The sequence below is a fragment of the Adiantum capillus-veneris genome, chromosome 22 (assembly GCF_014529385.1).
Source record: "Adiantum capillus-veneris isolate H3 chromosome 22, ASM1452938v2, whole genome shotgun sequence".
Lineage (NCBI taxonomy): Eukaryota > Viridiplantae > Streptophyta > Polypodiopsida > Polypodiales > Pteridaceae > Adiantum > Adiantum capillus-veneris.
Window position 1 is genome coordinate 110,883,308 of NC_140952.1, and position 24,341 is coordinate 110,907,648.

The following is a 24,341-nucleotide window of genomic DNA, read 5'->3' on the forward strand; positions in this document are numbered from 1 at the left end:
TGTGTGTTAAGAACCATTTAGGATGTGAAGGGGATCCGCAAAATATCTTTTTAGCAATCTAACATGAAAAACATTGTGCACATGCAAGTGAGGGGGTAAAGCGAGTTTGTAAGATTGGTCCCCTATCCTGCTCGAAATCTCACAAAGGGTCCACAATATCTATATGCTGACTTCCTGTATTTTTCCAATTTGAGTGAGCTTCTCTTTGATTTGATTCTAAGGAAAACTCTATCTCGTGCCTTAAAAATCAAAGGAGATCTATGTAAATTAGCATAACTCTTTTGCCTGTCACTTGCTCTCTTAAGGTTCTCCCTTATTACTTTGATTTGGCAATCTATCTCTTCAAGTGTATTCTTTGCTGCAGGCACTGGGAGACTTGGGTCGGCCATTCTGAGAGGAATGATACAGTCTTGTCCATAAAGAGATTTGAATGGGGACATTCCTAGGCTTCCATGGTAGGAATAATTATAAGAAATTCCCACTAAGGGTAAATATTTGATCCAAAGATGAGGTTGTTGATTGCAATATAATCTCATCATATCTTCTATGACTTGATTAACTCTTTTGGTTTGTCCATCTGTCTATGGATAATAGACTGAACTCAGATTTAATCGAGTGCCTAAAGATTGGAACATGGCCTTCCAAAACTTAGAGGTAAACTTGGCATCACGATCACTGATTATATCATTATCCTAGCAGGTATTCCATGTAATCTGATAATTTCTTTTACAAAAATTTGAGTAATATCTATTGCAGAGGCAGTGGTTTTGATTGGGACAAGGTGAGCTACTTTGGTGAGTTTATCCACCACCACAAAAATTGAATCAAAATTTCCAACAGTCTTGGGTAACCCTGTTACAAAATCCATACTGATGCACTCCCACTTCATTGCAGGTATATCCAATGGTTGTAGCTTACCAGGAATCTTAACTCTTTCAGCCTTCACCTTTTGGCATACCAAACACTTCTTAACATACTCTAAGGTATCCTTTTTTATCTTAGGCCAATAGAGATTTTGTTTAAGAGAAGCAAACATTTTGTGATAACCTGGGTAAGCGGCAAGGGGAGTTTCATGAGCTTCCTTTAGAATTTGCATCCTTAAGCATGTAGGTATGCACAATCGATTCCTGAAGAATAAGAGTCCATCTTGAATAGAGTAGTCTTCTAAATATCTTTTCTGGATTTGAGCTTGGATTTCTTGGATCAATGGAGCAAATTGCTTATCAATTTGGAGGGCGTTTTGAACTTCCTCGGGTAGAGTTGAGTGGACTAGCGTAATGGCAAAGGCGACTACTTGTCGGCTCAGAGCATCCGCAGCTTGACTTTCCTTGCTTGGTCTGAATTTGATCTCAAAAGTGAACTCTTGTAGAAATTCAACCCATCGCCTTTGTCGCATATTGAGATCTGGCTAGGTGAAAATCCACTTGAGACTTTTGTGGTTAGTAACAAGCTCAAACATCTGACCTAAAAGATAGTGTCTCCACTTTTTGAGGGCATGAACCACAGCTAGTAGTTTGAGGTCATGGGTGGGATAATTCTTCTCATGAATTCTAAGCTGTCGTGATTCATAGGCTATGGGATGGCCTTCTTGCTGTAGGATTACAATATATATTGTATGGAAGCATCCACTATCACCTCAAAGGTATTTTGAAAATCTGGAAGTTTGAGAACAGGTTCACTGGCCAACATCTCTTTTAGTTTGTTGAAGGCTCTATCTCTCCTATCGGACCAGATAAAGGGTTTCTCTTTCTTAGTGAGTTCAGTGAGAGGACTTCCGATGAGTGCATAGTTTTTTATAAATACTCTACACCATCCTGTGAGGCCAAGGAATCCCCGTACTTCTAAAACAGTCTTGGGAATGGGCCACTTAACTACAGCTTCCACCTTAGCAGGGTCAGGAGAAAGAACATCCTTTGAAACTATGTATCCCAAATAGGCAACCTTCGCTAAAAAGAAAGAGCATTTGTGCCTCTTGGCGTAAAGTTGGGCTTTTCTGAGAATCTCCAAGACATGGCGTACATGCCGTTCGTGATCTTCTCTAGTCTTTGAATATATAACAATGTCATCAAAGAAGACTATAACAAAATCATCTAACTCTGCCCTGAAGAGGTCAGTCATGAGATGGTTAAATGTGGCAGGGGGATTAACTAGGCCAAAAGGCATGACAGTGAACTCATAATGCCCAAACCTTTTGTTGAAAGATGTTTTTGGAATATCCTCCCTTTTTATCCCAACTTGGTAATAACCTGACCTGAGATCAATCTTGGTGAAAAATTTGGAACCATAGAGTCGATCATGCATCTCATCTATGCGAGGCAAGGGATACTTGTTCTTGACAATGCACTGATTTACGCCTTAAAAATCTACGCAAAGTCTGAACGTATTTACCCTAGGGAGAGACACTGGGTTTGATGAAACCTTGTTCCAAAAGCTGAGTCAATTGATTCTTCAGCTCTATGGATTCAGAAGGTGACATCTTATAGGGAGTCCTTTCTATTGGTTGGGCACCATGAATGAGCTCGATCTCGTGCACTAATTCCCTAGGTGGTGGAAGATTTGTCAACTCCCCTGGAAAAATATTTTGATATTCATTTAGCCATTCAAGATCCTATTCTTTGGATTCGGTCACTGGTTTATTGAGTCTTATAACATAAATTAATAGTTCTTTCTCGACTGGCTTTGACCACTTTCAGGGGAGCTTTCCCTGTTCTGCCTTGCACTAAGACTTGTTCACCCTTTGAGTTTGAAAAAGAGATGCTTCCTTCACTGCAATGGATGCTGGCTTTAGTTTTGCTCAACCAATCCATTCCTAGGATTCCTTCATCTTTAGGATTCTAAATCTTTGTTGGGTTGAATTACCTTCTAGTTGAAAGCATAGATCTACCATCTGTTCGTGTGTCAAAATGGTGGATCCAGTTTCTAGAGAAACCCGTAACTTACAGCTTGTGGGTTGGGAGGTGACTTGAAATCCTTTTACAGTCTTAAGTGAAAAAAATGAATGTGAGCTACTAGAATCAATAAGAAATGAAATAGGTTTACCCTCATACTCTCCCTTCCTCTCAAGAATGGAGAATTGTCGATTTCAGCCACTGGGACCCAAGGCAGCATAGATGTGGGCTTGGTCCTCCATCTCATCTTTTACTGAAATGAAGTTCACAATTGATGTTCTAGGTGGGTTTTTGGTTGGATTTTGTCCAGGAAGATGAGGCATAGGAGTAGGTCTTGCCTGTGCTCGATTTCTCCCTCTGGTTTGAAGGTTTATGAATTGTCCCCCTTGATTGGGTGGATTCAAACGGTTAACATGGGGGGCCAAATTACTGGAGTCATTTCCTTTAGGTAATTTGGCCTTCTTATGACCAAACTCTAGGCACTTGTAGCATTGAATTTGTCTTCCACTTTGAGTGACTGGAATGGTGTTTACACGAACAAAGTGTGGTGGCGGTTGGGGTTGGGCAGCTAGCTTTGGTATAAATGGTACTTTATTTGCTTGACAAGGTTGGCCGTGGTAAGAAGGATATTCTAGCTTCCTATTAGTTGTGGTGCCTCCCTTGAAAAGGCTATTATGCCTTGACTTGGCCCAAATTAAAGCATCTATGAGTGAGACAGGTCGGAAGGACTCTAATTCAGGAGCCAAATCTCCTCCAAGTCCAAGGATGAAGCGACTTAGATTTTGTTCCTCTGTCATGAGAGGAGCATATCATGGAAGCCAGACAAACTTCTCACAAGAAACTTTGATAGACCTATTCCCCAGCTTGCATGAAAGAAATTCATCTTAGTGATGGAGTAGTCTAGGGGAAGATAGCGTTCCTTGAGATGATGCTTTAACTCATCCCAATTTTGAGTCACCTCTGCTACTTGGCGAGATTGACAATTGAGCTTCCACCATGTTTTTGCAAGTCCTTCTAGCTTGGCTCTCCCCATTATCCCTTGAGCTCCTGAATTGTAACCAACAAGAGCAAAGTAGTCATCCTTATTAATTATCCATTCTTCTAGTAGGGTAGGCACATCATCACCCGTGCCTAAAAATGGATGCGGTTGCACAGATTTGAGAAGGGCCTTGAGATCCTTGTCATGCCCAAATTCCTATACAAGAGCTGCAACAAGCGCCGTTTGGTTTGGAACGTGGCACAAGGGTAACTTAGGGTGCTGGTGGTGCTTATGAATCGAGTGGCGTATGATCTGAAGCACTAGCTATTGGTAAATCCTGAGCAGCCTGACTTCTTGTGAGTCTACATGGCATATTTTTATGGTTGTGACAAAAAATATCCTTTCTCTTAGCAATCGAGTTGAAAAACCTTTCAGATATACAAGACTAGTTAAACTCTTTTAAAGATAGACTTTTCAAAAAGGTAGATTCTTTGTTATTTCTCAAAAAAAAAAATCTTCTTCTATTATGCCAACTATTACATCTCGGGGAAATAATTACTGATATAGGCTTGGACTTCTTTAGTAACTTCTAGACATCAAGTTCTTCCATCTCTTGCTTTGACAGTATGGACTTTAAAGCCCTAAGGTTACCAATCACAAAAAATACAAGTCTGTGGACTCGGGAAGAAAGTGACTTGCGAGCACATATAGTTTCACCAACTTGTTTCCAAGGGTTATGTGTAAATGGTCCACTAGGTGTTGTTCTCTGTTGTGGGTAGATAAACATCTTATTTTTGGAAAGGTTGGTTATTAATAGAAGATGTTTGCTTTCATATTCTATGGCATGAGAACTAATAATATAATAGCGGATGGGACCTAGTCCCAATTTCGCCCTCATCGTGGCCAGTCAAAGATTATTTAGAAGGTGATCATGGCCCCAAAGAGTTATTTCAGTTATGTTGCATTGGGTCTTCCATATTTGTTGAGCTCCGGTTGTCCCTTTGGCAAGAAAGAGGAGGTGAACAAAGTGTTCCAACATGGCCTCCTTTTGTTCCATAGTTGCTTCTTCCAATTTCTTTTGGATGATTTAGAATACTTCCTGTTCTTGATACTCACGCCATCTGAAATATTTCATGCAACTTGAGAAGTTATTTTTCATTATCTCACTCATTTCTACAAGAGTTAGCTAAAATCTTTATCTATCCAAGGACAGAAACTGCACTCTGATACCACTTGTGAGGGCCATGCCGAGGACCACAGACTGTACCATCTCCAAACGAATATATTGTGATCTTCGACATCCTTCTTGCTTAAGACTGACACCAAGATAGGACTCCTCCTGCTCTTCGATGCCAACTCAAGGAAGTGATAACATTCACTTTCTCTCATATGGATTTTTTAACCCAAATCACCTTTGCTTATCGATCCCACTTTCCAATCAAAGTCATCAACCTAACTTTGAACTCAACCTTCCAGGGTCACCCGGTGGGAGTTCTCTAATTCACCCTTGGTTCAAGGTCACTAATGCTTTTTTCCTGGTTATGAGCAAGCACAGCCATCAATGTGTTGCCCTAAGGTGAGTGTATTATAGTCTGCATGAACCCCTCGATCCCAAGTTTCTCTCACGCTCTGTAGATCAGAAACCCATTTCTGCTCAAGACATAATTGTTAAGACAACATAAAATTGGGTTTAACTTTTCGACCAACAAATTAACCCTTCGAAATCCACCTCTCATCAAACCATTTGATATAAAAAAAATTCCAAGGTAATACTATGATACTAGAAAACAACATTCGAATCATGTCAAACCAAGAATACATTTCAAGCATTGGCAAGCAGTATGCAAACTGTTGCATACCCTTGCAAATGTGCATTTATCGCGTCGTTCCCACCTTTCTCCTTTATGGAATATTTTTACTTCTTTTTTTCTATAATATTAGTAAAATTATCTAGTTATCTTTTAAGCAGTCACATATACTCCTCCAGGCATATCCTATCCTCCTCCCAGGACTCAGGTATCTTGTTTCCTCCGCCACATGTAGAGGCGGCATCTTTACACAAATTCCAATTCTTATTTTTCTTTATCTTGTGGGGGAAATACTTCAAGATAATCTAATTTAGGTTTCTTTTATATCAATAATCCCGAGAAGAAGAGCAAAGGTCCGGCTGATGAGGACAATTACGGAATAGCCCCTTTAGGTTCCTAGACTTTCCAAGTTCCTTTTTACCAAAGAATTTGAAGAGTTTCTTAATTAAATCACATCCTCCTCCCTTATCATGATCCCTCCATGGATACTTTTTCCTTCCTCTTTTTCTTATCGGCATCAGGCCTAGCCGGACTAGGTTGATTTCTAGACGCATCCGTGGGTCCATTTCACCCGGTCGAGACACACTCCCATTCAATCCCCATTTCTAGGGCAATGAATGAACCCGAGCTCAAAACATAGACCAACGATTATCAGTTCTAACCGAAAAGGATCATCTCCTGTTATATCCCACAGGTAAACACCTACGTCGGCCTTTTTACAAACACAAGGACAAGTTCACACATAAATCTCTATATTATGCTAGAGCTATCCACGTCAATCTTCTCGATAAAGTTTTTAATCCTAGTTTAAATTTAAATTAAGCTCCTTGAGTTAAAATCCCTTAATTCTTATTTTCTTTTATTTTTCTACTCAAACAAGACCTTAGAAATCAATGAATCTCTTGAAAATTTAAGGTTTTGTCTCGATGTATGTTTCAACTTAACCTCGACTTTGATGATGAATCTCCTTTCGGTTCCTTTTCATCATTTTCCATCCATGAGACATCTCCATGGAAGCGAAGGGAGTTTTATATTCAAGCAACTTAATCACGACATCCATGAAGCTATCCCCTTACTCCCCCCTTCGAATTTGCAAAACAAACTTGAAATGAACAATGTATATGCTTTTTTTATGGAGTTTTTTTGGTGTGTCAATGCGTGGTACAGACAAAACTTTGGAAGGCACCAACTTGCAACCTTGAGACAATTAATTAGAACTTTCTTTAAGTGCTTATGCAAGAGTGAAACCCTTCTATGCATGGTAGTGTAAAAGAAGTTGCAAAGTTCCTAAGAGTGGGCATACACATGTAATACTGTGGAGAGGATTAATTATGTTGTTAGAAGAGGCTTATAGTTTTGAAACTTTGGTAAGAAGAAAAAGAAAGAATGACCGTATGGAAAATCCTCTTTTTCAATTAACTTTCTTTGGTTATGCTAAATTAACCTTCAAAACCTCAACTTCTCCTTGAGAAAGTTAAGTATTAACTTAATTTGCATTACTAAACAAAACCTTGCACATATACAACAAACCAAGAAGTTATGTTTTTCTCCTAACCAAAAAGAATTGCTTAAGAAAATTAGAGAGCTTAATCGTGAATTTCAGTAAACATAAAAGTAAATCTCTTTCAAGAATGGAAAATAACAAGATAACCTTACCTTAGTGTATATATGGTAGGGTCTTCTCCTTGCTTTAAAAGACCAACAACGAAGTGTGTTGACGTAACCGGTTCTTTTCCACTTCACTTTGCTTGAAAACCACCGATTTGGCTATGGGAATAAAGAGAGGTTAAGAAAATTCAAGCTGTGGAAAGCTTGTAGGTTATGAGAGAAAAGGTGAAAAGTGTAATGACAATTTGGATTATGGTTATGTCTTCTCTTGAGGAGAGAGGGGTATGTAGGGGTGTGTGTGAAGGAGGATTAGCTTTGGCTTTCATAGCTCACTTTTCAGCTTGCACTTTCAAAATGTGTAGAGAAGTGTTTAATGAGTAGGGAGGGCCTCCTTTTAAGCATAATTTGATAAGAACCTTAATTTATCTTTATAAGTTACTTTTGCATATCTTGATATTCTTTCTTCCTTTTCAAAGCTTCTCCAACAACCTACTTATACAACAAGCTACTTTTCAATAAGTGGCTTATGCAACAAGCTACTTTTTTAACAAGTGGCTTATGCAACAAACTGCTTTTCCAACAAGCTACTTTTTTACCTTACCCTTATTCTTTTTTTGTTTTCTTATATGCAATTTTTTCTTGAGGTAAAACTAATATCCACTGCATTGGTTATATCCGCCCTCCCATGGTGAAAATCGAAAGTGTCTCGTGGGTAGCTAGGGTGCTTGAATATAGACCAAATTTACTCGATCGTATTCGAAAACTCGACGGCTTACATATTTCACCAAGAGTAAGGGCTAAGAGGAGCACCTTACATCTATAAAACCAAAGCCATCAACAATCACAAAGCCTTCATCAAGCAACAAGGACACAACTTTACATACAAGTATTGGATCTACACTAAAATTGAGCTGCCACTAAGATTGATCTCACAGGGTCTCAAGGTCCAGAAGCCACCCCGCTACACCAAGTCCGACTTACACATAGTAGTGGTTATGGTCATGGGACTGGTAGAACAAAGGGCCATCCAATGCAACCTCAAAAATTACATCTTAGAACATCTGGTCGAAGAAATATTAAAAGATTGTGAGAAGAACAAGATGTACATGAATGCAGGACCTGTACTCAAAAGGATTTCATATCAGGACCTTGGTATGATTTTAATCACCCGCCACCAACAGAGTCCTAGTTGGAGCGTATAAACTAATTCAAGAGTTTGACCTAGAAAAACATCTAGAAAGCCTCCAATTCAAATGCCAACAAGCAGTGTCCTAGCTCATAGAGTTGGATGCTCAAGATGCCAAAAGAGAACACACAAGCATCAAAAATAGAAAATGCAAGGTTGCAAAGGAAAATAGAGATCCTACAAGAGAACCAAAGAAATCTATGAGCTGAACTTGAATAGGGAAAAGAGAAGCAAAGGGTTTCTTCCACATTCTACAAGATCAAATTGCAGCCCACCATGAGATGCAAGTTAACCAACAACGCTTGGAAGAAGAGTTGGCAAGAGAGCGACAAAGAAATGCCAAGCTAGGAGACTCATATGATGTCGTGAAGCACACACTTTCAAAGCTCCTCACAATGCAAGATGTGCCTTCTCCAACCCTCACTTCTCAAACACCACTAGCCAATGTAGAAGAGATCAAAGCATTAAAGGCGGAGCTGGCACGTGAAAGGTATGATCAACAAGTGATGACAAATGGCCATATGGCCATTTAGAATAAAAAATATCAAGAGATCAAAGAGCTAAAGGACCACTAACAAAGGCACAAATAGATTTAACCATTCAAGCTAAACATCATGCACAAAAATTAAAAATTAAAGAGCTAGAAATTAGTAGCCTCAAGGATAAATTAGTGATATTTGCTCATCAAGAAACAACACAAGCCATAGAGGCTAACAAAGTAGACATCCCTCCAATGGACCTACCAAGTACATCTACTAAGGGTCAGCTACCAGGATTTGAGAAGGTTGCAAAGCTTACAGATGTAAGAGAAGAACTAAAGAAATGGATTGCCGAGTTTCTAGACCCCTCTCACAAATAATTCATGCTATATGAGCTCAAGGTATTCGCATCTATAGCCTTACTAATGATAAAGCCAAATGAGGTGGTCAAACGTTTTGGCCACAAGATGATATCACTTGCATTGATGAAACAAAAGGTTATTCAATGGAAGAAAAAGCTTCTGTCAGCCCTCTCAGGGGGTGCACCTTTCATACTTATGTATATAGCGTGCATTCATAGAGCATTAAAAAAACCCCTTTTTAAAAATGTTTCAATATTTGATACACCCCTCTTGTGAACATTTTGGCAATTTTATATATAGTTGTAGTTAATCTAAAATTTTGACTAAACTCATTTTTATAATCCCTCTTGTATTTCTTTACATCAATTGAACAAATTGTCAATCACAAAGAATCTTGCCACATACCTTGACAAGTGGTAATTAAAAGCTTAGAACAAAGTGATTGTGCATATTAAACTCTTTTTAGACCTTTGATTAGTATCCAAATCAGTATAAAACAAAGTACTTACTATTTGGTGCATGATAGTTTGAAGCAACCTCCCCAAACTCTATTGCATATAGGCGCACACTTCCACACGTTAACAAGAAGAAGCCAAAGAGAGACATCTCTATAGCTAGATTCCCCTACAATTTAGACACGCACAACCCTATCTCTTAAAAGACATATACACAACACTCATAATTGCTTGTGGAACTCAACTCAAGTCCTCAACCCTCAAGAATGACAACATATGCTCACCCAACCACCCACCAAGCCATGTGGGAGATAACCACATATGTACACACAACTCTTATCCACACCAAAATTTCCATCTTTGCCACTCAAAAACACATACTCATCATGCCTATAATTCCACCTCCGCCTACTGTCGTCATAGGCCGCCGGACACCACCGCCCGCCACAGCTTCCAACCTCCATAATACCGCCGCAATGCGCCATTGGCACCGCCAAAGCAGCGCCCCAAGGGGCTGCCATCGCTATGCACAAGGATAGCTCACTCTCTCGCATGCTCTTCAAAGAGGTCACACCCTAGGTCATATAGAGTACACGCCCGAGCCTACTTTGCGCATATGGAACTAGCCCACGCCACGTGGCTGCCTGTGGGGGTTTGCCCTTTGGAGCCTTCCAAGTTTCTCAAAAAATTCCCCCACTTAGCTTTAAAAAAGGCCTTTTTTGCTTGCTTTGGAGGCCCGCCATTTGTTGCTCCCTTACCCGATGGCCGCGCCGCAAAGCCGTGCGCCATATCCCCACAGTGTCGATCCCGGGCTGTGCAAATCTCAATGCCTTCAGACCCTTTTGAGCTTGCTATCCAAGGCCGCCAAAAACAAAGAAAATTACCTGCATTGTACTCTCTAGCACCTGCCGCCAATTTCGACTCGCCATATCTTATTGACCAAGCATCCAATTGACAAACAGTCGATTTGTGCTAACTCCACATGATGCATACTATCACTGAGAACCTTAGCGAGGCCAAAAAGATGCCAGATGGCGCATCCTCCAATGCGGGCAAGTGGGCATAGGCTCGGCCCCTGAAAAATCCTTAAATAGCCATAACTTGTTGTCAAGAGCTCTAATTTGCAATCCAAGAAGACAAGCATGCTCCATAATTCAAGTTGTACGCATCTATCTGCACCACCTATCCCGAGCACGCTTGCCCGTCGAGGATGCAACACCTTCTAGCTTTGAACTGCGATATCTTGAGCACCGGGGCTCCGTTTGACGAGCGGTTTGGGCCGACTTCTAGAGTACATTAAACACTACATTACACAGTACTGACTTGGCACTTTGGGCACCTTGATCTCTCATCCTATCCGGACCATCCTTTAGCTCTTTTGGCCTAAAAAACCGCCTAAGACATACATTCCCGCTACCCTTTTTCTGCCCAGGACCTTGGTCCCTGCCCCAGCCTTCTGCACTGTACTTGCCTGTAGCCTTTGCTTGGCATAGACTACTTTCCAACTCCGACCAGCTTTGACTACGCCAACGTACTGAATACGTACCGTACCTTACGTACCTTTCCACATTGTACCAAAGCTCCAAAGTCTCAATGACTTATTACTATGCAAATACTACACACAGCATTGTGAAGTACCAAGTTGGGAACTATGGGTACTCTAAGGTTAAGATTACCAAACAAAAAACACTACAAAGGGACATGATAATAGCAGTCCCATGGACTTGGTACTGAGAGATAGTACCCAAGCCGTCTTTAAGTACCAAGATTGGTGCTTTGGGATGTTGGTCAGCTCTAAAAAACCATTTGATGAACTACCAAAGTTCCAACATCTCAATGACTTGGTACTATGCAAATACTACACACAACATTGTGAAGTACTAGGTTTGGATATTTGGGTACTCTAAAGTTAAGATTACCAAACAAAAAACACTACAAAGAGACCTGATAATACCAGTCCCATGGACTTGGTAGTGGGAGATAGTACCCAAGACAAACTAAAGTACCAAGAGTGGTGCTTTGGGTGCTAGTCAGCTCTAAGTTTCAAAGAATTATTTGAAAGTTCCAAAGTCACGGCCGCTGCCGCTAGCACGCCACCTCCACCTACTGTCCATAGGCCGTCGGACACCGCCACGCGCAACTTCCAACCTCCACAAAACCGTTGTAGTGCACCATCGGCACCGCCAACGCTATGCACAAAGAGAGCTCACTCTCTCGCATTCAGCCCTTCAAAGAGGTCATGCCCCAGGTCATATACAGTACATGCCCAAGCCTACTTTGCGCATATAAGACTAGCCCGCGCCACGTGGCTGCCTGTGGGGGTTCGGCCTTTGGAGCCTTCTAAGTTTCTCAAAAAAATTCCCAACTTAACTAAAAAAAAAGGCCTTTTTTGCTTGCAAGACCATATTAGGTAAAGTGGAAAAATCCCAATTCCCAGGCTGGACAACTTTCAATATATCATGTACAAAATATAGAGATTTTGTCAAAAATTTGAGTTTTCTTAAGGTCTCATTCCACTTTATGCACATACAATACACAATGAAAACAACTAAAATACCATGGTTTCAATCAATTGGATTATTAGGAGACGAGTATATTGCATCCATTATCGTTGTCTATGTTCTACTGTCCTACCTACAACTTATCTCAACATGGAGAGCTTGGTTTCTAGGTCCACCACTTATCCAAGTTAATGTAAAAGTGACTCAAGGTTCACAACTTGTGAAAGCAAGGATCCATTGAGGAATACAATCCACTTGGCTATTTTTCTTTAATTTATTGCATGTGACATTCAAGCAAGGTCCACTTCTAATCTATAACTTCTTAATTTGAAGCATGGGGCATACATAAAATATGTAGCATATGCTCTATTGCCTCATAGGAAGGTTGGTTTCAAGGTGCACTTATCCAGGCTAGCCTATCTTAGAGAAATGATGGAGCTTGCTTCTCTCCTTGTTCCAATGGAGACTAGCTTGGACAAGTGGTGGACCTTTGCTTCTCTCTATGTTTCAATAGAGTTAGCTTGGACAAGTGGTGACCTTGGAACAAAACCCACATGTAAAACATATCATAGGTATTCCAAGTGATTAGAAAGATTACCATTTAAGATATAACCTTATAGGTTGGACAACTGGAGCCTGGCTTGGAGAAATGGTGGACCTTAAATTCTCTTCATGTTTCAATGGAGCTTATCTTGGAGAAATGGTGGAGCTTGCTTCTGTCCATGTTTCAATGAAGCCTAGCTTGGACAATTGGTGGACCTTTTCTTCTCTCTATGTTTCAATGGAGTTAGCTTAGACACGTGGTGGATCTTCAAACTAAACCAACTACTATCAATGTTTCCTAGCTTGGACAAGTGGTGGAGTGTTTCTCCTCTCCATGTTTCAATGGAGCTTAGCTTGGACAAGTGTTTGACCTTAAAACAAAAACCCCATGTACAACATAGCATGGATTTTCTAGATTTCAATGGAGTCTAACTTTAACAAATGGTGGAGCTTGCCTTCATCCATGTTTCAATGAAACCAGCTTGGACAAGTGGTGGACCTTGTAACAAACCCCCCCATGTACAACATATCATTGGTTTTCTAAGTGATGGGAAGGAATACCATTCAAGATATAAACTTATAGCTTGGATAAGTAGTTGATTTTAAAACCAAATTGATCATCATACAATGAAATACAGGTCAGTCAATTGCTAAATCTTGAGACCAAACCTCCCATGCTATTGGAGATAATATATTGGATAAGTGGTGGACCTTCCATAATTTTCCCATGCCTAGTTTAGACAACCGGTACACTTTGCAGCTATAAAGGTTGGACAAGTGGTGGAGCCTTGTTTCTATCCATGTTTTAATGGATCCTAGCTTGGACAAGTGGTGGACCTTGGAAAAAAGCTTCCATGTACAACATATATGAGGTTTTCCATGTTTTAATGGAACCTATCTTGGACAAATGGTGAAGCTTGCTTCTCTCCATGTTGATTTTGGAACTACCTTAGACAAGTGGTGGAACTTTGCTTTTTTACTCTTCATAATACAATGAAGTATAGGTTGGTTACATGATGAATCTTAAGGCCAAACCTCCCATTTTACTAGAGATGATAGGTTGAACAAGTGGATCAACCTTCTATCATTTCTCCATGACTATATTGGACAATTAGTAGACCTAACATATCTCTATGTTGTCTAGGGATGAGCTTGGACAAGTGATAGACCCTGCTTCTCTCTTCCCTTGGTTTACTAGTTTGAAGACTCAGTATATATACTTTCTTAGATTCAGCTTGAACAAGTGGTGGACCTTGTATCCACAATCTTAATTCATTACAAAAAAGTATATGAAAAAATAACATAGGAATCTTGGTTTGAAGATCAAGCAATTACGTTCCAAATGCACATAATAATATATTTTCCACCCATAAGAAAAGAAAGTTAAATATGTTATTACCAAATTGACAAAGGTAACGTCCAAGAATTCTAGCTTTGCATCTTGTCAGATCTAAATCTTCATCAAGGCGACATGCATGTATACATCAACTTTCAAGCCATTCAAGAATACATGCACTTAGATTCCACAGTTTTCTTTTCAAAGTCTTTTAGGTTCTAAAACTCTTTCACATAAAGTATGTAATGACAAATTCTTGAAGCAAACATTTGTGCCCAAGAAAAAGATCCCTCTCACATATTTAAACTCCATGAATTCTTTGATCCACACTTACAAGTTTTGTTTTGACATTAAACATCAATTCTCTCATAGTTACAAATAAATGCAACCTCGATATGAATTGACAAAAAATGAATTTCTTTTACTATATGACCCAACATAGGCCCCAATCAAATAAAAAATGAGTCCCCAAAAATTTGGGTGCACTCTAGCAATGCATCAGAGTCCCCTTACAATAGGATGCACTCCAATAGTACATTGAAGTTCCCTTAGAGTAGGGTGCACTCCATTGAAGTGTTCATAAAATTGACACACCTTTGTTTTTTTTTTTTTTTAAGACTATCAAATTATACAAATGTTGAAAGATACACACTAGAATAAAAAAAGCATCTTATGGCCATATTTATTCAATGCTTTCGTATTGACAAGTCCACACCAAGGACATAATTTGTCTCAGAATCACTATACTGATTTACAATTGTGTTGTATGTGTAGACTCTCTTATCTCTTGCATACAACCATCCTACCAACCATGGAATTATGGTTCTCTGCAAGAAGTTTTGAAGTTGCTCGGAAGTTTGCCTCCACATCTTTGGAAATATAAGATATGTCCCTGGCATGTTCCACATCACCCTATATGGAGTGTCATCAAAAATTAAGGTATTGTTTGCATCCAAATCCTCAAATATCTTCCAAATATCACTCAAATTTTTGTGATTAACCCTTGTGAATCCTAACATGATATTTGGATTTTGGCAATTTTTGTTACTCATAAACACCTTGAACTTTGTATACTGCTCAGAAAAACATTTTTGTGTGATGCGTTGCACCCTTGTTAAGTTATAGCAACTCCATATCCATAGTTCAAAGTATTCAGCACAAAAATCCAAAAAACTTTGTGCGTCTGGTCGCACCACATGATAAACTTCATCTTTATCCTTCACAAGTCGCATGTGTTGAGCCCAAGCTGGCATACAATCTCCATGTTTCATTTCAATTGTCTTGAGAAGAAACCCCTCTAGATCCAAGATAAGTACTCTTTTGATGTCCTTGAAAGCAAGTGGTAGGTGATAAGGAGGTGATTCATTCCTTGGATAAGGTCTTGGAGGAGGTTGAATGGGTAATTCAATAGTTTTCTTCAATTTATGCCAGCATATAGCCAATCCATTTTTCTGTAATGATTCTGAAATTAAAGAACAAGAACACTTAATGCAAACACAACAATAGACATGAGTTTTACATTGTCTACCCTAAGGTTTTATTAGATACCAAAATCCATATATGATCTACTCATAAATAGAAAGAAAGTCAAATTAAAATCCTGACTCTTTTTTATACTACACTCTCTCTTAGTCTCAATACCATGGAGTTCAACTAGACTTAAGTTAACTAATAACTACTACTTGTTGTTAAAGGTATGCTTGAAGTGCATAAGGCTTAACCAATGCTCTAGTGTAGAATGGGTATTTAGGTCTCAAGGTCTACCACTTATCCAAGCAAAGATCCATTTAGATATGGAAACCCAGTTTTTCTTAATATAATGATATAGAGTGGACAAGTGGTGAATCCCGAGACTAAACCACTCATGCTACTAGGGATAATAGGTTGGACAAGTGATGGACCTTGAATGTAAACCCCAATGTACAAAGTATCATGGGTTTTGGGTATTTCAATGGACTCTAGCATCTTGGAGACATCGTGGAGCTTACTTCTCTCCATGTTTCAATGGAGTCTATCTTGGATAAATGGCGGAGCATCATTCTCTCCATGTTTCAATGGAGCCTAGCTTGGACAAGTGGTGGACGTTTGTTTCTCTCTATGTTTGAACAGATTTAGCTTGGACAAGTGGTGGACCTTGGAACAAAACCCCCATGTAAAACATATCATGGACATTACAAGTGGTGAGAAAAAATATCATTCAATATATAACCTTATAGGTTGGACAAGTGGTGGACCTTAACACCCAATTATTATTAATATAATGACATAAAGTGGACAAGTGGTGAATCTTGCGACCAAACCTACTAGGAAAAGTAGGTTGGACAAGTAGTGGACCTTGAATGCAAACCCCCCATGTACAAAATATCACTCATGCTACTAGGAATAATTTGGTATTAAGGTCCATGTTTCAATGTAGCCTAGCTTGGAAAAGTGGTGGACCTTTGTTTCTCTCTATGTTTCAATAGAGTTAGCTTGGACAAGTGGTGGACCTTTGAACAAAACCCCCATGTAAATCATGTCATGGGCATTACAAGTGGTGAGAAAAAATACCATTCAAGGTATAACCTTATAGGGTGGACAAGTGGTGGACCTTAGCACCCAATTCCTCTTAATATAATGACATAGAGTAGAAAAGTGGTGAATCGTGAGACCAAACCTACTAGGGATATTAGGTTGGACAAGTGGTTGACCTTGAATGTAAATCCCCCATGTACAAAATATCATGGGTTTTGTGTATTTCAATGGAGCCTAGCATCTTGGAGACATGGTGGAACTTACTTCTCTCCATGTTTTAATGGAGCCTATCTAGGAGAAATGGTGGAGGTTCCTTCTCTCCATTTTTCAATGGATCCTAACTTGGATAAGTCGTGGACCTTTGTTTCTCTATATGTTTGAATATGGTTAGCTTGAACAAGTGGTGGATCTTGGAATGAAACTCCCATGTAAAACATATCATGGGCATTTCAAGTGGCGAGAAATGATACCATTTAAGATATAACCTTATAGGTTGGACAAGTGGTGGACCTTAACACATTGCTCTTCTTAATATAATGACATAGAGTGTACAAGTGGTGAAGCTTGAAACCAAACCACTCATGCTACTAGGCATAATAGGTTAAACAACTGGTGGGCCTTCAAATAAAACCTCCTAGAGTGTTTCAATGAAACCTAGCTTGAAAACATGGTAAAGCTTGCTTCTCTCCATGTTTCAATGCAGCCTATCTTGGATAAATGGTGGAGTATCATTCTCTCCATGTTTCAATGGACCTAGCTTGGACAAGTGGTGGACCTTTGTAAATAGAGTTATCTTGGAAAAGTGGTGGACCTTGAAACAAAACCCCCATGTAAAACATATCATGGGCATTACAAGTGGTGAGAAAAAATACCATTCAATACCTTATAGGTTGGACAAGTGGTAGATCTTAACACCCAATTATTCTTAATATAATGACATAGAGTGGATAAGTGGTGAACTTGGGACCAAACCTACTAGGGAAAATAGGTTGGACAAGTGGTGGACCTTGAATGTAAACCCCCCATGTACAAAATATCACTCATGCTGCTAGAAATAATTTGCTATTAAGGTCCGTGTTTCAATGCAGCCTAGCTTGGAAAAGTGGTGGACCTTTGTTTCTCTCTATGTTTCAATAGAGTTAGCTTGGACAAGTGGTGGACCTTGGAACAAAACCCCCATGTAAATCATGTCATGGACATTACAAGTGGTGAGAAAAAATACCATTCAAGCTATAACATTATAGGTTGGACAAGTGGTGGACCTTAACACCCAATTCCTCTTAATATAATGACATAGAGTGGACAACTGGTGAATCATGAGACCAAACCTACTAGGGATAATAGGTTGGACAAGTGGTGGACCTTGAATGTAAACCCCCCATGTACAAAATATCATGGGTATTGGGTATTTCAATGGAGCCTAGCAACTTAGAGACATAGTGGAGCTTACTTCTCTCCATGTTTCAATGGAGCCTATCTAGGACAAACAGTGGAGGTTTCTTCTCTCCATGTTTGAATGAGCCTAGCTTGGATAAGTGGTGGACCTTTCCTTCTCTATATGTTTTAATAGAGTTAGCTTGGGCAAGTGGTGGACCTTGGAATAAAACCCCCATGTAAAGCATATCATGGGCAATTCAAGTGGTGAGAAAGGATACCATTTAAAATATAACCTTATAGGTTGGACAAGTGGTGGACCTTAACACATAGTTCTTCTTAATATAATGACATAGAGTGTACAAGTGGTGAATCTTGAGACCAAACAACTCGTGCTACTAGGGATAATAGGTTGGACAAGCAGTGGACCTTGAATGTAAACCCCTCATGTACAAAATTATGGATTTAGGGTATTTTAATGGAGCCTAGCTTGAAGACATGGTGGAGATTGCGTCTCTCAATGTTTCAATGGAACCTATCTTGGAGAAATGGTGGAGCATCCTTCTCTCCATGTTTCAATGGAGCCTATCTTGGACAAGTGGTGGACCTTTGCTTCTCTCTATGTTTCAATAGAGTTAGCCTGGACAGTGGTGGATCTTGGAACAAAACCCCTTTGTAAAACATAGCATGCGCATTACAAGTGATAAGAAAAAATATCATTCAAGATATAACCTTATAGGTTGGAAAAGTGGTGATGGACCTTGACAAGTGGTGAAGGATACCATTTAAGATATACCCTTATAAGTTGGACAAGTGGTAGACCTTAACACCCAGTTCTTCTTAATATAATAACATAGAGTGGATAAGTGGTGAATCTTAAGACCAAACCACTCATGCTACTAGGTATAGTACGATAGAGAAGTGATAGACCTTGAATGTAAACACCCCATGTACAAAATATCATGGTTTTAGGGTGTTTCAATGGAGCCTAGCATCTTGGAGACATGGTAGATCTTGATTCTTTCCATGTTTGAATGGCACTTATCTTGGAAAAATGATGCAGGTTACTTCTCTCCATGTTTCAACGGAGCCTAGCTTTGACAAGTGGTGAACCTTTACTTCTCTCTATGTTTGAATAGAGTTAGCTTGGACAATTGGTCGACCTTTGCTTCTCTCTATCTTTGAATAGAGTTAGCTTGGACAAGTCGTGGACCTTGGAATGAAACCCCCATGTAAAACATATCATGGGCATTTCAAGTGGTGAGAAAAGATACCATTTAAGATATAACCTTATAAGTTGGACAAGTGGTGGACCTTAAGACATAGTTCTTCTTAATATAATGACATAGAGTGTACAAGTGGTGTATCTTGAGACCAAACCACTCGTGCTACTAAGGATAATAGGTTAGACAAGTGGTGGGCCTTGAAATAAAACCCCCCATGTACAAAATAAAATGGGTTTAGGGTATTTAAATGGATCCTAGCTTGGAGACATGGTAAAGCTTGCTTCTCTCCATGTTTCAATGAAGCCTATCTGGGAGAAATGGTGGATCATCATTCTCTCCATGTTTCAATATAGCCCAGCTTGGACAAGTGGTGGACCTTTGGTTCTCTCTATGTTTCAATAGAGTTAGCTTGGACAAGTGGCGAACATTGAAACAAAACTCCCATGTAAAACATATCATGGGTAGTTCAAGTTGTGAGAAAAAACACCATTTAAAATATAACCTTATAGGTTGGAGAAGTGGTGGACCTTAACACCCAATCCTTTTTAAAACAATTGCATAGAGTGGACAAGTAGTGAATCTTGAGACCAAACCTATCAAGCTACTAGGGATACTAGGTTGGACAAGTGGTGGACCTTGAATGTAAATCCCCTATGTACAAAATATCATGGGTTTAGGGTGTTTCAATGGAGTTTAGCATATTGGACACATGGTGGAGCTTGCTTCGCTCTATGTTTCAAGTGGTGCACCTTCAATTATTTTCCCATACCTAGTTTAGACAACCCATACACTTCGTAACTCTAAAGGTTGGACGAGTGGTAGAGCTTTGTTTATTTCCATGTTTTAATAGATCTTAGCTTGGACAAGTGGTGGACCTTGGAAAAAAGTCCCCTGTCCAACATAGCTGAGTTTTTTCATGTTTTAATGGAAGAGAGATTCGAAAATGATGGAGCTTGCTTATCTCCATGTGGATTTTAGAACTAGCTTGGACAAGTGGTGGAGCTTTGCTTTTCTACTCTTCATAATACAATGATGTATAGGTTGGTTACATGGTGAATCTTAAGGCCAAACCTCCCATCTTACTAGAGATGATAGGTTGGACAAGTGGTCAACCTTCTATCATTTCTTCATGCCTATAATTAGACAATTAGTAGAACTAGCATCTTTCTATGTTGTCTAGAGCTGAGCTTGGACAAGTAGTGGACCTTGCTACTCTCTTCCCTTGGTTTATTAGTTTGAAGACTCATTACTTAGGTTACAAGTAGGTATGTAATTTGTTAATCTCAAGGGACTTTGAATATTGAATAGTAAGAAAGTCAAGTGCTGGTTTGAAGATCTTTTGCTTATCTAAACTAAACTCTAACTCAATAATAAGTTTCTAAAGTTCCACGAATTGTCCTATCTAAGCTCCAAAAGAGTCTTAATTGGTTTGTGCTAGATTCTAACTTCCTTGATGGGATAGAATCCTAGAAAAATGAGACGCTATAAGTTTTACCTTAGCTCAAATGGATTTTCACTTAAACAATACTGCACTTTGGCACTCTAGTATCTTTGTCGCGATGGAGTTTAACACTAGATACATAGTAGTGATATTTAAGCTTCATGTCTCTTCACTTGATCGAGATATGAGACCATACTTTCAAGGTCACCACTTGTCTTACCTAAAGACCAATGTGAGACATGGGAGCAAGAAAGCCATCCAATATTGTTTTAAGAACTATTACATAGACAATCAATAACTTAAGTAAAGCAAAAAGACTTGGATCTTTCACAATTAATAACTTAAGTAAAGCCAAAAAGACTTGGATCTTTGACATTTTTTTTCAAACTAAAAAAGCACAATCTCATGCTAACAAAACTATAAATCACAATTGAAAGTTTTGAACAAGAAAAAGATCAGGAATCTTAATAAGAAGGATACTTTTCATTTCATTTGATGATTACAAATTAAAATAAAGTCTCTCAAGAAATTGATAAACAAAAAATGTAGGTGACTGCTTCATTATTTTGAGCAAAAATATCAAAATCTCTAATAAATGAGCTCCATCTAGTAGTATACTTTGTAAGATCCTGCAAGAAGGAATAAAAAGAAAGATTTGTTAGATACCATGCACATGAGTGTTCAAGCATGTGTATCAAGAATATATGACATGTCACTAGTACCTTAGGGTTGGTTTCTATCTAGCCTTAGAAGATGTTCTTAGCTTTCACCTTATTTATATAAGCCTTTGTTGTGGTTGCCTTCAAAACTCCTTTTGTGTTACAACCCAATTGCCTAGCTAAAGTGGTCAATTGTGATGTCTTCATGCTTTCAATGGGTGTACGCTCCTTTGCCAAGATCTCTTGTATTTGGGCTCTTCTCATTTCATTGCGGTGGCTTGTGTCACTTGCGTCTTCAATGGTAGTTTCATCTCTGTCACCTTTTACAAGTGGTATTCTTCTTGTAAAGAACACGTTAGCTTACCAAACATCATTTTTCTGCTTCCAATACTCCATGATTTGTTTGTATTCACTATCATTTGTCACTATAGGTTGCCATAACGATTAGAAGCAATTAAATCACGCACATCCCTTCTCTCATCAAGCTGAATCAAGTATGGCAGTAGCTCCTCCAAGAGCATATTGTCAACCATCTTCTCAGCATCAAATTGTGGTGGAAAAATGCAATTGTTTGCTGGTGAAATACATCCCTTGTAAGGAGAGTCATCAACAAGCACTGTTCTTTGTGGATCACATTCAAACCCCATGGCAATTTTGGCTAGAGGCTTGAACATTGCCTCAACGTTTAGATTGTCGGGTCTAAACAATTTTTGAGTTTGAGCGGTGTAGCAAACATCTTGCGACCAAATTGCAAAGAAAGGCAATGTATCCTCAGCTAAGTTGTTTAGTGCTGCAAGGATTTGATACACATTATTCCTAATAGCTGTCGACCAAATTGCAACATTAAACCTCTGTAAAATAGTCTTCAAGAATTGGATGCAACCTGGCTTGAGTATAATATATCTTTTTGAATCCATTTGCACCGAGTTGTGATGTGAGGATGGTTGAGGGGAACGTTTCAACAATAGACCATTTAAATCCAATATAATTGTAAGCATGGATTTCTCAACATCTACACTACATGACGTAGTAGCAATTGGCAATAGCTCCTGAGTGGACTTTTCAGTCTCTTTTGATGTACGTTGCATTTTTGAAGCATCGATTTCTTGGTTCTCATTATTGGAAGCTTGCTCAAGTTGCACAACACTAAACTCTAGTACAGAAATTTCATCCATCTTGAGCACTTTAGAAACCATAGAATCTATGGATTCTATAGTTGTTGATTGAACCATAGGAGCATTATCCATCCCAGTTTGTGAATCTAAGAAAACAGACACACAAATGGTATCTCAAAACCACTAGAATTTTATTCACCATATTTATATGTAGAAGTCCTAGTAAGAAATTTATTTAAGATAAAGTCGTCGTTAGAATCCTTGCAACCATTTTCAGCATTCGTACACAAAACACCACTTGTCTAAAATACAATCTACTAACTCAACATTTTCCATCCTACACTTTATTAAAGATGAGTAGTTAAAGAGAAAACTAAAAGCCACAACTTGTTGAGGAAACATGGATACAAGGTCCACCAAATGTCCAACCTAAACTACAAGCAAACAATTAGAGATTTGGCTTAGATTTGGATTCAAAGGCCACCACTTATTCAAGTAAGATAACTCCACTTGTTTAAGACAGTAATGTTTGAAACCTAAACATTGATTAAATTTTGGTAAGATTTATCACAAATCTACAGTAGAATCAAGATTCTATGGCCAAGGTAGTCAAATAAGTTAGACAACACACAAAGCATAAGAGCACTCTAGATTCTCGTTGAGCATAAACTAAACAATAATCAAATGTTATATTCACTGGAGATTTCATCCATGAAAAATGAAAATGATGCATGTACTTGAGATTTCCATCCATGTACAATACTTTACAATGTCAAGTAAAGTTATAGTCAGCAAACAACTCTTCTCCTGCTTCAACTTGACAAATAGTCTCAATGCATACATGGCCATATTCTTCTGACTTGATGTGTGAAGAGGTGCATTTATGCCAAGGTGGCAAATTTGGATCAAATGTATAGCGTACGTTGGGACAGACATTTGTACTGTGAGAACTATTTATATAACCCGACACGTTTCCTTCTTCTACACAACCAATAATGTATGATTGATCTTCCTCTTCTTCTATGTTTGGATCCTCTAAAAGATAATATTTATAAGCTCTTGGAAACATTTTGCATATCTTTTTCCAATCTTGAAATCTATACTTATGCCCTCCATAGTTTAGAATAGTCAAACCACTTTCCAGGGTAGTATGCACAAATAGCCCATAACCAGCTCCTTGAATACATGAACGTCGCACTTCAAAATCCACACCGTTAATATGAAAAATTACATCTTTGAGAATAAGAAAAGTTGGTGTCCCAAAAGGATCTTCATGCCAATCATAGTGTGAAATACATTTAGTTTTTATATCACTTAACTCCTTTGTGTGTGCAAAAAGAAAAAAATATTATGCATAAAATAATGACAAGATCAAAGAAAGATATCATTATTTTATAGTCCAATAGGTCCATTGTATGGAAGACTTAGAGTGCCTCTTACATGGTGCCTCCAAGGTTTTCAAAAAATAAAATCATTGAAAAAAAAAAGCCACTGTGTCTCCAATCTATTGCCCATTTGAAGCATAGAGAGAACCAAGGTCCACCACTTGTCCAAGCTAGACATGGAGCATTGACACAAGATCCAACACTTATCCAAGAACCCTATAGTATATGTGGTAACATGGGATGCATTGATGCAACAAAAGTAGTCTAGCCTCCTCATTCATCTCTTTTTTCTTGTAGCCTAGAGGGATTAGTTTCAAGATCTATCACTAGTCAAAAACTACACACATAGAACATTGATACAAGGTTCCACCACATGTGAAACCTATCATCTCTAGTAGCATGGATGGTTTGATATCAAGGTTCACCACGTGTCCTACCTATACTCTATTGTAGCATAGAGATTTTGGTTTGGTGGTACTACA

At 38.8% G+C, this 24,341-nt stretch overlaps 1 protein-coding gene across 4 annotated transcripts in view; it reads right to left on the reverse strand.

The window, feature by feature from the left end:
* The window catches only part of LOC147430014 (uncharacterized), a 104,572-nt gene that overhangs the window by 17,782 nt on the left and 62,449 nt on the right, over positions 1-24,341 (reverse strand). Inside the window, exon 3 of one of the 4 annotated variants that reach the window (XM_086496214.1) lies at positions 14,763-15,607. The exons of 1 other annotated variant lie outside the window; for it this stretch is intronic. In XM_086496214.1, the coding sequence (XP_086352340.1) occupies positions 15,568-15,607 (40 nt within the window). In that variant the 3' untranslated portion in view covers positions 14,763-15,567. Of the gene's footprint in view, positions 1-14,762; positions 15,608-21,336; positions 22,621-23,144; positions 23,672-24,341 lie in introns of those variants that run through there. 2 more of the 4 variants (XM_086496215.1, XM_086496209.1) reach the window with 2 other exon arrangements.